Source organism: Coregonus lavaretus, assembly GCF_964263955.1.
Source record: "Coregonus lavaretus genome assembly, chromosome: 36".
Taxonomy (NCBI): domain Eukaryota; kingdom Metazoa; phylum Chordata; class Actinopteri; order Salmoniformes; family Salmonidae; genus Coregonus; species Coregonus lavaretus.
Window position 1 is genome coordinate 13,646,676 of NC_140023.1, and position 14,555 is coordinate 13,661,230.

Below are 14,555 nucleotides of genomic sequence, written 5' to 3' on the forward strand. Positions count from 1 at the left end.
GCAAACCTGGTCAAGACCTACAGGAAACGTATGATCTCTGTAATTGCAAACAAAGGTTTCTGTACCAAATATTATGTTCTGCTTTTCTGATGTATCAAATACTTATGTCATGCGATAAAATGCAAATTAATTACTTAAAAATCATACAATGTGATTTTCTGGATTTTTGTTTTAGATTCCGTCTCTCACAGTTGAAGTGTACCTATGATAAAAATTACAGACCTCTACATGCTTTGTAAGTAGGAAAACCTGCAAAATCAGCAGTGTATCAAATACTTGTTCTCCCCAGTGTGTGTGTGTATATATAAATAGATATATACACACACACACTGCTCAAAAGAATTAAGGGAACACTTAAACAACACATCCTAGATTTGAATGAATGAAATAATCTTATTAAATACTGTTTTTTTACATAGTTGAATGTGCTGACAACAAAATCACACAAAAAATTATCAATGGAAATCAAATGTATCAACCCATGGAGGTCTGGATTTGGAGTCACCCTCAAAATTAAAGTGGAAAACCACACTACAGGCTGATCCAACTTTGATGTAATGTCCTTACAACAAGTTAAAATGAGGCTCAGTAGTGTGTGTGGCCTCCACGTGCCTGTATGACCTCCCTACAACGCCTGGGCATGCTCCTGATGAGGTGGCGGATGGTCTCCTGAGGGATCTCCTCCCAGACCTGGACTAAAGCATCCGCCAACTCCTGGACAGTCTGTGGTGCAACATGGCGTTGGTGGATGGAGCGAGACATGATGTGCTCAATTGGATTCAGGTCTGGGGAAAGGGCGGGCCAGTCCATAGCATCAATGCCTTCCTCTTGCAGGAACTGCTGACACTCCAGCCACATGAGGTCTAGCATTGTCTTGCATTAGGAGGAACCCAGGGCCAACCGCACCAGCATATGGTCTCACAAGGGGTCTGAGGATCTCATCTCGGTACCTAATGGCAGTCAGGCTACCTCTGGCGAGCACATGGAGGGCTGTGTGGCCCCCTAAAGAAATGCCACCCCAGACCATGACTGACCCACCGCCAAACCGGTCATGCTGGAGGATGTTGCAGGCAGCAGAACATTCTCCACGGCATCTCCAGACTCTGTCACGTCTGTCACATGTGCTCAGTGTGAACCTGCTTTCATCTGTGAAGAGCACAGGGCGCCAGTGGCGAATTTGCCAATCTTGGTGTTCTCTGGCAAATGCCAAACGTCCTGCACGGTGTTGGGCTGTAAGCACAACCCCCACCTGTGGACGTCGGGCCCTCATACCACCCTCATGGAGTCTGTTTCTGACCGTTTGAGCAGACACATGCACATTTGTGGCCTGCTGGAGGTCATTTTGCAGTGCTCTGGCAGTGCTCCTCCTGCTCCTCCTTGCACAAAGGCGGAGGTAGCGGTCCTGCTGCTGGGTTGTTGCCCTCCTACGGCCTCCTCCACGTCTCCTGATGTACTGGCCTGTCTCCTGGTAGCGCCTCCATGCTCTGGACACTACGCTGACAGACACAGCAAACCTTCTTGCCACAGCTCGCATTGATGTGCCATCCTGGATGAGCTGCACTACCTGAGCCACTTGTGTGGGTTGTAGACTCCGTCTCATGCTACCACAAGAGTGAAAGCACCGCCAGCATTCAAAAGTGACCAAAACATCAGCCAGTAAGCATAGAACTGAGAAGTGGTCTGTGGTCACCACCTGCAGAACCACTTCTTTATTGGGGGTGTCTTGCTAATTGCCTATAATTTCCACCTGTTGTCTATTCCATTTGCACAACAGCATGTAAAATTTGTCAGTGTTGCTTCCTAAGTGGACAGTTTGATTTCACAGAAGTGTGATTGACTTGGAGTTACATTGTGTTGTTTAAGTGTTCCCTTTATTTTTTTGAGCAGTGTATTACAGTTGGAAGTTCACATTCACCTTAGCCAAATACATTTAAAAACTCAGTTTTTCACAACTCCTGACATTTTATCCTAGTAAAAATTCCCTGTCTTAGGTCAGTTAGGATCACCACTTTATTTTAAGAATGTGAAATGTCAGAATAATAGTAGAGAGAATGATTTATTTCTGTTTTTATTTCTTTCATCACATTCCCAGTGGGTCAGAAGTTTACATACACTCAATTAGTATTTGGTAACATTGCCTTTAAATTGTTTAACTTGGGTCAAACGTTTTGGGTAGCCTTCCACAAGCTTCCCACAATAAGTTGGGTGAATTTTGGCCCATTCCTCCTGACAGAGCTGGTGTAACTGAGTCAGGTTTGTAGGCCTCCTTGCTCGCACACGCTTTTTCAATTCTGCCCAAAAATGTCCTATAGGATTGAGGTCAGGGCTTTGTGATGGCCACTCCAATACCTTGACTTTGTTGTCCTTAAGCCATTTTGCCACAACTTTGGAAGTATGCTTGGGGTCATTGTCCATTTGGAAGACCCATTTGCGACCAAGCTTTAACTTCCTGACTGATGTCTTGAGATGTTGCTTCAATATATCCACATAATTTTCCTTCCTCATGATGCCATCTATTTTGTGAAGTGCACCAGTCCCTCCTGCAGCAAAGCACACCCACAGCATGATGCTGCCACCCCTGTGCTTCACGGTTGGGATGGTGTTCTTCGACTTGCAAGCAACCCCCTTTTTCCTCCAAACATAACGATGGTCATTATGGCCAAACAGTTCTATTTTTGTTTCATCAGACCAGAGGACATTTCTCCAAAAAGTACAATCTTTGTCCCCATGTGCAGTTGCAAACCGTAGTCTGGCTTTTTTTATGGCGGTTTTGGAGCAGTGGCTTCTTCCTTGCTGAGCGGCCTTTCAGGTTGTCGATATAGGACTTGTTTTACTGTGGATATAGATACTTTTGTACCTGTTTCCTCCAGCATCTTCACATGGTCCTTTGCTGTTGTTCTGGGATTGATTTGCACTTTTCGCACCAACGTACGTTCTCTAGGAGACAGAACGCGTTTCCTTCCTGAGCGGTATGACGGCTGCGTGGTCCCATGGTGTTTATACTTGCGTACTATTGTTTGTACAGATGAACGTGGTACCTTCAGGCATTTGGAAATTGCTCCCAAGGATGAACCAGACTTGTGGAGGTCTACCATTTTTTTCCTGTCTTGGCTGATTTCTTTTGATTTTCCCATGATGTCAAGCAAAGAGGCACTGAGTTTGAAGGTAGGCCTTGAAATACATCCACAGGTACACCTCCAATTGACTCAAATGATGTCAATTAGCCTATCAGAAGCTTCTAAAGCCATGACATTATTTTCTGGAATTTTCCAAGCTGTTTAAAGGCACAGTCAACTTAGTGTATGTAAACTTCTGACCCACTGGAATTGTGATACAGTTAATTATAAGTGAAATAATCTGTCTGTAAACAATTGTTGGAAAAATTACTTGTGTCATGCACAAAGTAGATGTCCTAACCGACTTGCCAAAACTATAGTTTGTTAACAAGAAATGTGTGGAGTCGTTGAAAAACGAGTTTTAATGACACCAACCTAAGTATGTAAACTTCCGACTTCAACTGTATGAGGGGAAAAAAGTATTTGATCCCCCGCTGATTTTGTACGTTTGCCCACTGACAAAGACATGATCAGTCTATAATTTTAATGGTAGGTTTATTTGAACAGTAAGAGACAGAATCACAACAAAAAAATCCAGAAAAACGCATGTCAAAAATTTTATGAATTGATATGCATTTTAAATGAGGGAAATAAGTATTTGACCCCTCTGCAAAACATGACTTAGTACTTGGTGGCAAAACCTTTGTTGGCAATCAGAGGTCAGACATTTCTTGTAATTTCCCGCTCAGCCCAGTCAAAACTGTTCGCTGCTCTGGCACCCCAATGGTGGAACAAGCTCCCTCAAGACGCCAGGACAGCGGAGTCACTCACCACCTTCCGGAGACATTTGAAACCCCACCTCTTTAAGGAATACCTGGGATAGGATAAAGTAATCCTTCTACCCCCCCCCCCCCCCCCCCCTAAAAAAAAAAAGTGGTAAAGTGTAAAGTGGTTATCCCACTGGCTATAGGGTGAATGCACCAACTTGTAAGTCGCTCTGGATAAGAGCGTCTGCGAAATGACGTAAATGTAAATGTAGTTGGCCAACAGGTTTGCACACATCTCAGGAGGGATTTTGTCCCACTCCTCTTTGCAGATCTTCTCCAAGTCATTAAAGTTGAGGCTGACGTTTGGCAACTCGAACCTTCAGCTCCCTCCACAGATTTTCTATGGGATTAAGGTCTGGAGACTGGCTAGGCCACTCCAGGATCTTAATGTGCTTCTTCTTGAGCCATTCCTTTGTTGCCTTGGCCGTGTGTTTTGGGTCATTGTCATGCTGGAACACCCATCCACGACCCTTTTTCAATGCCCTGGCTGAGGGAAGGAGGTTCTCACCCAAGATTTGACGGTACATGGCCCCGTCCATCGTCCCTTTGATGCGTTGAAGTTGTCCTGTCCCCTTAGCAGAAAAACACCCCCAAAGCATAATGTTTCCACCTCCATGTTTGACGGTGGGGATGGTGTTCTTGGGGTCATAGGCAGCATTCCTCCTCCTCCAAACACGGCGAGTTGAGTTGATGCCAAAGAGCTCCATTTTGGTCTCATCTGACCACAACACTTTCACCCAGTTCTCCTCTGAATCATTCAGATGTTCATTGGCAAACTTCAGACGGGCCTGTATATGTGCTTTCTTGAGCAGGGGGACCTTGCGGGCGCTGTAGTATTTCAGTCCTTAACGGCGTAGTGTGTTACCAATTGTTTTCTTGGTGACTATGGTCCCAGCTGCCTTGAGATCATTGACATGATCCTACCGTGTAGTTCTGAGCAGATTCCTCACCATTCTCATGATCATTGCAACTCCACGAGGTGAGATCTTGCATGGAGCCCCAGGCCGAGGGAGATTGACAGTTATTTTGTGTTTCTTCCATTTGCGAATAATCGCACCAACTGTTGTCACCTTCTCACCAAGCTGCTTGGCGATGTTCTTGTAGCCCATTCCAGCCTTGTGTAGGTCCACAATCTTGTCCCTGACATCCTTGGAGAGCTCTTTGGTCTTGGCCATGGTGGAGAGTTTGGAATCTGATTGATTGATTGCTTCTGTGGACAGGTGTCTTTTATACAGGTAACAAGATGAGATTAGGAGCACTCCCTTTAAGAGTGTGCTCCTAATCTCAGCTCGTTACCTGTATAAAACACACCTGGGAGCCAGAAATCTTTCTTATTGAGAGGGGGTCAAATACTTATTTTCCTCATTAAAATGCAAATCAATTTATAACATTTTTGACATGCATTTTTCTGGACTTTGTTGTTGTTACTCTGTCTCTCACTGTTCAAATAAACCTACCATTAAAATTATAGACTTATCATTTCTTTGTCAGTGGACAAACGTACAAAATCAGCAGGGGATCAAATATATTTTTCCCCTCACTGTATGTATGTATAGTGTATAAGAAAGCTCAGGAAAAGTTTTGGACACATTTTTAACCCCTTTTTTTGTTGGCACAAAACTACCTCCATACGTCCATTCATTAACCGGTGCCGGGTTACCTTCAGACAAGTCACGTGATATTTGTGGGTGTCGTAGAGCAAAACAGAGAGCACCATTGTGTTCGTGAGAATCTCCCATTTCCATAGTTTGTAGCCCAAACAGTTCAGGTGTTTTAGTGAGAAGACTGATTTTTTGGGATGCCTCAGTCTGACAAACACCGCTGTAGCTCAGCCACCTTCCACCGCAGATGCGCAAGGCCGACATGGTGGATTGAGACGCGGCCCATGCAAAAAAAACATCTCTAGCTTAAACGGACAGATTTTGATGGGGATTTTTTAACGATACTTAAATTGACACAGTAGACTAATAAGGATTAATAGGAAGATGGAGAGGGACCCAGAGAGAGGAGGGTGGTCTTGACCTGGTCTTGGCCTCTTGGACCTGTATGGGGTTCTTGAGCACAGAGTCCCAGGGCAGCGCCCCACACAACCAGTGGAGCAGACAGAAGCCCAACACCTCCAGGTCTCCACGTCTAGATGGCGCTACAGAGAGAGGGAGAGAGAGTAGAAGATCAGAACCTGGTCTGGCAGGATAAAAACAGCTTCGATTGAGGGGCTGTGTTCAGATATAAAACAGTATGCAGAGAGAGAGTAAAGAGGATGACGATTATGGAGGGAGTGTAGGCCTGTTTTGTTTTCTCAGCTGGTGTTAGTCTTTCAACTTTTCCCATCCTCTGCAGACAGACAGGGCTTTCCTGTTCCAGGAAACTGGATCCTTGTGGCCTCTGTCATGATTCAGACGCCCGCTGCACGGCCTAAACACACACACTTATACACTCGATCGCGCTCTCAAACACTCCCTCTCTCAGGCAGTAAAACACACACACAGAGATGTCTACACCCAAATCAATACCACATGTTACAGAAGTCGACAGGGTGCTGTACACTGGGGAGATACCTAAATACTAAATACTGATGATGGCTAGACTAGACATTAACCTGTAGACTTGCATCGTTGTAAACAATGCCTTCCATCTAGTTTTAATACAAGGAAGTGAACAAACCCTGCACTGAGCCAGTGTCTTTATGAAAAACTGTGGTGAGTTCATCAATACGTCTGGATTGAGTCCATGTGAGGGGTCGAGCCCGAGGAGTTTTAGCAGCTCAATACTGTAACGGCCGTGCGTCTCCGGAGAAATTACCCATCGACTGGCTTCGTCAGAGTGAGAAATCTCAAGCAAGAGCCATGGCTAGCATTGATCCCAGACAGTGTTCCCAATTAAACAGGCTGCTGCCACAGTGGCCGTCAGGCAGCGGAACCCAGCAGGACAGCACTACTGGCTAGCCTTGAGACGGACGATAGAGGTTGGTTGATTGTGGTTGTTGTTGGTTGGTAAGTTGTAGTTAGATGTTGTTGGTTGGTTGCCACTGCTGCTGCCTCTGTTGTTGCCTTCAACATTTTTGTGATTAAGCCGTTTGTTTAAATAATTTACTGAATCAATTCTCTCAAGGGTGGAAGTTGTAAAGTACTTAAAGTGTATAGGTCAGCGTTACAGTAAATGTATTGCTGCCACTTCTAAGTAAGCCATTGTTGTAAACAATTATATAAAGCCTTATTGATACTGAGAGGCAGATAAGAGGGAATAAAGATGAAAAACACAAGTAACACCAGCACTCAAACTGCGCCAACTTCCACAGCCACAGAATAGATTAACAATTAAAAAGATCAACAACTACGTTAAGCACCAGTGGCGTGCTTTGACCATATTGTCCCTGTTCACAATAGCTTATCCTTTGCTGTTTGGTTGTGTATTTATGCATCTTTCCCTAATGAGAGGGCAGGACACACACAGCTCTCTCACATGCGCAAACACACACTAGATACACAGACAAAAGCATTCATGCATATGCGCACACACACACACTTACTTCAGAAGGTCAATCTCAGAGCCCCCCACACACTCCAGGCTTGTCACAGAGGAGTTAGGTGACGATGTTGTGGGTAGTTATCTACTATTGTTATTCAGATTTTCACTCTTAAACCTCTCCTTCGGAATCTCCGTGTTCCGAAGCATCCATCTCCAATAGGTGATAATTAGCTCAGAGTTAAGTGATGCATCACTCTGTTCTATCTCCACCCTCATCATGGCAACCTGTCAACATCTACCCAGCCAGGGTGATGAGAGGTGAGATGGAGGGCGGGATCTTGAGCAAAAAGTAGTCTTGTTGCTCGTCAAAATCTGCATGCATCTCTATTGCTATTTGAACCAAAGAAACTCAAACTGCCTTACACCGTAGAGGTCAAGTAAGACCAGCCATCATATAAAATTTAGCCACCTAGAATATAATTTCTGGTTTGTTTATAAACTGTAGACAAAAACAGAAACTTTACCTGATTGTACTCTTGATTGACTCTTTTCAATAGTAGAGTACTGTAGGCCCAACGGAAGTTATATCAAAGGACTGATGATTATCAGTGGTTAGAAGGTCAGTGCATAAGCGCATACTCACCGGACAGTTTATTAGGTACACCACCCCGTTCACAAAAATAGATCGCTCCTACAGACAGTGAGTCACATGGCCATGGCTTGCTATATAAAGCATGCAGACAGGCATTAAGTTACTGTTCGATTGAACGTTAGAATGGGCGAAACTAGTGACCCAAGCGCCTTTGAGCGTGGTATGATCTTCGGTGCCAGGTGCGCCGAATCAAGTATCTCAGAAACGGCCGCCCTCCTGGGCTTTTCACGCACAACAGTGTCTAGGGTTTACCAAGAATGGTGCGACAAACAAACATCCAGTCATCGGCAGTCCTGTGGGCGAAAACAGCTCGTTGATGAGAGCGGTCGAAGGAGAATGGCAAGAATCGTGCAAGTTAACAGGTGGGCCACAAACAGACAAATAACGGCGCAGTACAACAGTGATGTGCAGAATGGCATCTCAGAACGCACAACTCATCGGTCCTTGTCACGGATGGGCTATTGCAGCAGACGACCACACTGGATTCCACTCCAATCAGCTAAAAACAAGAAGAAGCAGCTCCAGTTGGCACACAATCACCAACACCGGACAATTGAGGAGTGGAAAAACGTTGCCTGGAACATGACAGCGAGTTCAGTTTACTTGAATGGCCTGCACAGTCTCCAGACCTCAACCCAATAGAGCATCTTTGGGATGAGATGGAACAGGCTGTTAGCAGCATGAATGTACCGTCATCCAATCTGCAGCAACTGCATGATGCCATCGTGTCAGCATGGATCAACATCCCTGTGGAACGTATCCGACACCTTGTAGAATTCCCTGAAGAATTCAGGCTGTTCTGGAGGCAAAGGGGGTCCAACCCGGTACTAGATGGGTGCATGTAATAAACTGGCCAGTGAGTGTACATCTTCATCTTATACCTACTTTGGTTTGTAGAATATTCATGACCCCTGGGCTATAGAAGCTTCTGTTTTTTTTTTTTTTTTTTTTTTTTGCTCCTGAACTCCTTCTACTCTCAACCTCTCCGATCATTTTCATGATGTCCATCCGAAAATGCTTCTACTGTTAAGCGAAGACCAAAGGCTTGGAATGATACAGTATATGTGACATGATAACAAATTGCACTAGATGAGAGTGTGTGTGTACTTCTATGTAGGTCTGTAAAAGAGCAGACCTGTGTTTAAACCAGTCCTGTGATTTAAATGGCATTCCTATCCGAACCTCTTGTTAAATTAAATACACAGCCATAGAGCAACGACTCAGAACATGTTGAAGCATGTTCCACCTGCCACATTTTAGCTTGTATGCAACTGTGAATTACAATACATCGGGCCCAACATACACCTCTTGATTCAGAGAACCGAACAAAAAACCACAAGTTCAGCATTGTTACCACACCACCCTCTTCGCGCTATAAAACATTAAACGCGTTTCCCTTTATCAATATCGCTGACTGAGCATCTTGTCTGTTTTCGTTCATATGGACAGCATCGATAGAAACAGTTGCATGGCGATTAGGGAGTCTTAGCCACACTCGTTCAGCATATCGAACCCTGACACCGTCCTCTGCCCTTAGCAAACAGAGGTTATCAGTGGCCAGTCCCTCTCTAACCAAACATCAAAGCTTTAATTAATGGGGGATGAATACACGATGCAGGTTATGACTTTAGCTAATTAGGGGATTTTTTTATGGAGTCTGTGTCGGGGAATACGGGGCCGGGAGAATCAATGTCCAATAAAAAAGGACCATGTACGCAATTTGCCAGCTAATGTGTTCCCGATATCTACTGAGGGAGGTTTTATAGCAAGGAACGAACGGTGGTTAACTTTATGCATTATGCATTGATAAACAAGTACACTGCCAACTGAAAGATACTGTAACGCAGTAAGTATACACAGCAAGATACATCCATGCGAGATCATTGGACATACAGTCAATACAAGTGAGCTCTATTGTCCACCAATTCTTATATGTTTACCCAGAAACCTTGCCCTTTCACTACACAATTGTTGTTTTTTGGCACCTGAAACTATGAGTGTTCATATCAATGAAATCCCACTTTACCGACTCCATTGTGGGCATCTATGCTGGTGTACTCTACAGTTCCATTGTGTCCCTTCTTTGGGTTCTCTTTGTACTCTTTGTGTACTCCGTCTGGGCTGTACCTGTAGGACAGGCCGTAGTCAGCCAGGTACACCTGCAATACAGGAAATAAACAGACAGTATGTGTAGAGAAGTCAGCCCACATACAAGTAAAAGCAACATACACATTGCTCAATGTTAATACAGTTAGTAACGGTCTTCTACGTATGTTTTATACACCGTACAAGAAATGCCCTGAATACACATGCCTACTGTTCTGAGACAGTGCTAGCGCTAACCTTGTCAGGGTCTGTGTGACCAAGCATCAGGTTGGCAGCCTTTATGTCTGCATGGACATACTCGTTGTCATGGATATACTCAAGCACATCCAGCTGTAGGAGGACCAGGAGACAAAGAGTAGGTGAAATCTTTACATTCTATCTTGGGATATGCAGCCACGGATGATGAAGAGGATAACAGTTATTTTATTGTGTTACTTTTTATATATGATTTACTTTAGTTTATTTAGTAAATATTTTCTTAACTCTATTTTCTTAAAACTGCATTGTTGGTTAAGGTCTTATAAGTAAGCATTTCACGGTAAGGTCTACACCTGTTGTATTCGGCACATGTGACAAATAAATGTTGATTTGAACAGAGGGAGAGACTCACCAGGACACGTCCTAGCTGTAGCACTGTGTGTTTCTTCAGCCTGCCACCGTTTCTCTCACACACCTTCTGCAGATCACTGCCCAGGCGGTCCATAACCATGAACCTGTACCTGAATTGTAAATAAGAATTTGTTCTTAATTGAGTACAGGGCAAAGGTCAAGGATAAGGGGTAAAATCATCTCTGACACACTTCTCAACCACAAAGCGAGGGATTATTAACTAAGTATCGATGCCTTCTTCATCATCATGACCATCACTACACCATTTCATGTCAGTAGTACCTGGTTCCGTTGTATTCTGCCAGTCCTGATCCCCAGTATGCAGGGATCCCCAGAAAATCCAGCTTATTGCTCCTCTTCCAGCTCTGCACTGAAACAACAGGACAGAATTACAAGGGCCAAAAATGGTATCTTACATACTATATTTACAGCACCCAATGTCACAGGAAGGCCAAAAAGATTATCAAGGCCATCAACCACCCGAGCCATGGCCTGTTCGCCCCGCTATCATCCAGAAGGAGAGGTCAGTACAGGTGCATCAAAGCTGGGACCGAGAGACTGAAAAACAGCTTCTATCTCAATGCCATCAGACTGTTAAATAGCCATCACTAGCCGAGTACCCCAACACTGCACCTTAAGAGGCTGTTGCCCTATAGACATAGAATCACTGGCCACTTTAATAATGTTTACATACTTCCTTTACTTATCTCATATGTATATACTGTATTCTTTTCTACTGTATTTAGTCAATGCCACTCCGAAATTGCTCGTCCTAATATTTATATATTTCTTAATTACATTATTTTACTTTTAGATATGTGTATTGCTGTGAATTGTTAGACACTACTGCACTGTTGGTGCTAGGAACACAAGCATTTCGCTACACCCGTCACCCGCAATAACATATGCTACATATGTGAATGTGACCAAAAAAAGAGTGCAAAAACAGACATTTGCTCATTTGCGTTATTGCTTTATGAATTACTTGTTGCTCTCATTATTTACCCTTATGCTATTTTGTTGTATTCCATCTGAAAAGTAGCAGGTGCACAACTGGTGATGAGCAAATATGGCCAAGTGCCCAAGATACAATCCTAGAGGACCTGAGCCTTTGGTCTTAAAAGTGGTGCAACAAATTAGGACATGATGTGGTTTTAATTACTGTGGATTCAGGTTGACTCGGTCTGAACTGTTCACAAAAACACATATGACCACTTAAAGACAGAGGAAATAAGGTGGATACGTCTAAGCCAGACACAATCGTGCACTTCTAAATCACAGACACAGAAACGCACACAGTGAACAGGAGGCCTGTCTTGGAGTGGTGGCTGGCTCTCAACCAGACTGGCAGGTGGTCAGGGGCCCAGCAGAGGAGCAGGCATCATTATGTGTGATTGGGTCCCTCTCTATGAATTAGAGCTCAAACAAGCAGGGAAGGGGCTAACTGCCACTGAGGTGCATGTTTGCTTTGGCTTATTAATTACACCAGGCAGCAGTCTTCATGTCTATGGGCACTTCATCAGCCAAGTACACTCCTGCTGCACTGGGCCTGGCCACTCATTTAAGACGTAGCCTAAAATAGGTTTGGTTGTAACCATACAGTATGTAGCCTATGTGGGATATAGGCTATGAACTCTTGGCCATATTTCTGCTGCATCATGATGTTGACTGATTGAATTTGTTGATACTCACTGTTCTCAGGTTTAGCTGCCCTCTGATAGAACTTGAGCTCAGAAAACAGAGGCCCATTCTCATAGTACTCCTGCAGACACAATTAAATAAGAGGGTCAAATAAGAGGAAATAGAAATGCTGAGAACTATTGCATGTGACTGCCGTAAAATTATAGGTTTATTTATAAGTGTATTAACCCAGCAGTTCCTTATTATACCTCCCCATATCCAATCAAATCCAGTAAGCAGAGAGCAAGCAAGAGAGAAAGACAAAGTCAAAGAGCAAGAGAGCTTTACAGTAAATTATTGTGGTTAAGTCAAACTGTCAATCACCTCTTGAGTTTATCTCTGAACAAATGGCAATGCGTATACAGTGATGGAAATGCCCTGACTCACAACACAGCCATTCCTGTACTCACCACTTTAATCACAAAATGAGAGTCCTCCCCAACAGGCTTGGCCACGTCCTGCGAAGCTGAAGGGAGGAAGAAGGGCGAGTGAGAGAGAAAGGTAGGAGATGGAAAAAAAGAGGGAGGAGAGAGAAAAGAAAACTGAGGGACACAGAGATAAATAAACCATGATAAACATGACAGTAATTTGGCATCAATCAGATGTACTCCAGTGTTTATGCTCGGTTGGTAATGCGTTTGCACCAAAAACACAAATCAGTGATTCCTGGTAAAATAAAATTTGCCTCACCACTCTTGTCACTCAGAGGGATATGTGTGTGTGGCAAAGTTTATTTGAGAATCAGTGATACCTTGATGGATTGACATACTAGTCTGGTTACTTACCTAGGTAGATCAATCCAAAGCCTCCTTGACCAATCATTCTGCCCAGTCTCCATTGCTTCTTCTCGGTGTCAGTCAGTATCAAACTGTCTGGTAGGGGTGCAGGCAATGCTCGTTTCCTTGGAGGGGCCATGGGGCTAGCTAGCAATAGGAACCTATTTGGGGGTTACAGAGAATCAAGTTAGTTGGCTGGCAATAGTCATTTATGGTAATTTACAGACAGACTATTGACATGTGGTCAACAAATGCAACTATAGCCACCTAGTTAGCTTGCAAAGTAGAGAGCGGGTATATAGACCCGTAATAAATCCAGAAACAAAACTGAAAGTCAGTTAAATCTGGAAACTGGCCAGCAGATTAGCTAGCTAGCTAGCTACCTATAGCTACTGCAAACAAACGGACTATATCGAATAAACTAGCTAGCTCTCCCTACAAAGAGCTAGTTAGCTAGCAAAACAATATATTCGATTCATTTGGCTCGGTGGCATTGCACAGTTCAGTGTCAATTTGTTCTTAGCAAGATACCTAGCTAGATAACTACTACAAAAATGAAACATCTAGCGATACATTACCATTAGAGTTAAACAGATTTTCCGTGAAATGTATCAGAGACCTAGGAAGCGATGGCGCTGGATATTCAACCGCCAATGACTGCTAACTAGAGGCGGAACGTTGACAGGGCATGTGCCATACAGGTTCACAGTGCTGTCAGTCATTTTAAAACCTCTGACCTGAGGTGCGTTCAGTAGGGTGCAATGTTACAGAACGTTCTGGTAAAACTACGTAGAACAGAAACGCTATGTCATTTAGATTAGTCCAGAGAATCGTATCAATTTGATTGATATATTTGTAAGACACTTATGCTGTGTTAGACAGGCAGCCCAATGACAAACGTGCATAAAGATGGCAGAATTCAGATATGACGTCAACGTTTTAGCACTATCCACTGAGTTTTTAAACTACAGGTTGCGATATGGTTCAATGTGCCAATAAATTCTAATTTATGTAATTATTTATAAAGCCATTTATACATTAGCAGATGTCACAAAGTCCTATACAGAAACCCAGCCTAAAACCACAAACAGCAAGCAATGCAGATGTAGAAGCATGGTGGCTAGGAAAAACTCCCTAGAAAGGCAGGTGCCCAGTCCTCTTCTGGCTTTGTCGGGTGGAGATTATAAGAGTACATGGCCATTTAAGGCCAGATTGTTCTTCAAGATGTTCAAACGTTCATAGATGACCAGCAGGGTCAAATAATAATCACAGTGGTTGTAGAGGGTGCAACAGGTCTGTACCTCAGGAGTAAATGTCAGTTGGCTTTTCATAGCGGAGCATTCAGAGGTCGAGACAGTAGGTGCGGTAGAGAGAAAGAGTC

At 43.8% G+C, this 14,555-nt stretch overlaps 1 protein-coding gene across 3 annotated transcripts in view; it reads right to left on the minus strand.

Moving 5' to 3' along the window:
• The window catches only part of vrk2 (VRK serine/threonine kinase 2), a gene marked incomplete at its 3' end in the record, with an annotated part of 26,204 nt that extends 12,371 nt beyond the window's left edge, over nucleotides 1-13,833 (minus strand). For all 3 annotated transcript variants that reach the window (XM_084153395.1, XM_084153394.1, XM_084153393.1), the window contains exons 1-9: nucleotides 13,753-13,833; nucleotides 13,184-13,335; nucleotides 12,809-12,864; nucleotides 12,411-12,480; nucleotides 11,001-11,088; nucleotides 10,720-10,828; nucleotides 10,347-10,439; nucleotides 10,030-10,162; nucleotides 5,906-6,026 (exon numbers count right to left, since the gene is read on the minus strand). In XM_084153395.1, coding sequence (XP_084009521.1) covers nucleotides 5,906-6,026; nucleotides 10,030-10,162; nucleotides 10,347-10,439; nucleotides 10,720-10,828; nucleotides 11,001-11,088; nucleotides 12,411-12,480; nucleotides 12,809-12,864; nucleotides 13,184-13,313 — 800 coding nt within the window. In that variant the 5' untranslated portion in view covers nucleotides 13,314-13,335; nucleotides 13,753-13,833. The remainder of the gene's footprint in view (nucleotides 1-5,905; nucleotides 6,027-10,029; nucleotides 10,163-10,346; nucleotides 10,440-10,719; nucleotides 10,829-11,000; nucleotides 11,089-12,410; nucleotides 12,481-12,808; nucleotides 12,865-13,183; nucleotides 13,336-13,752) is intronic.
• Between the last annotated feature and the right edge of the window lie 722 nt (nucleotides 13,834-14,555).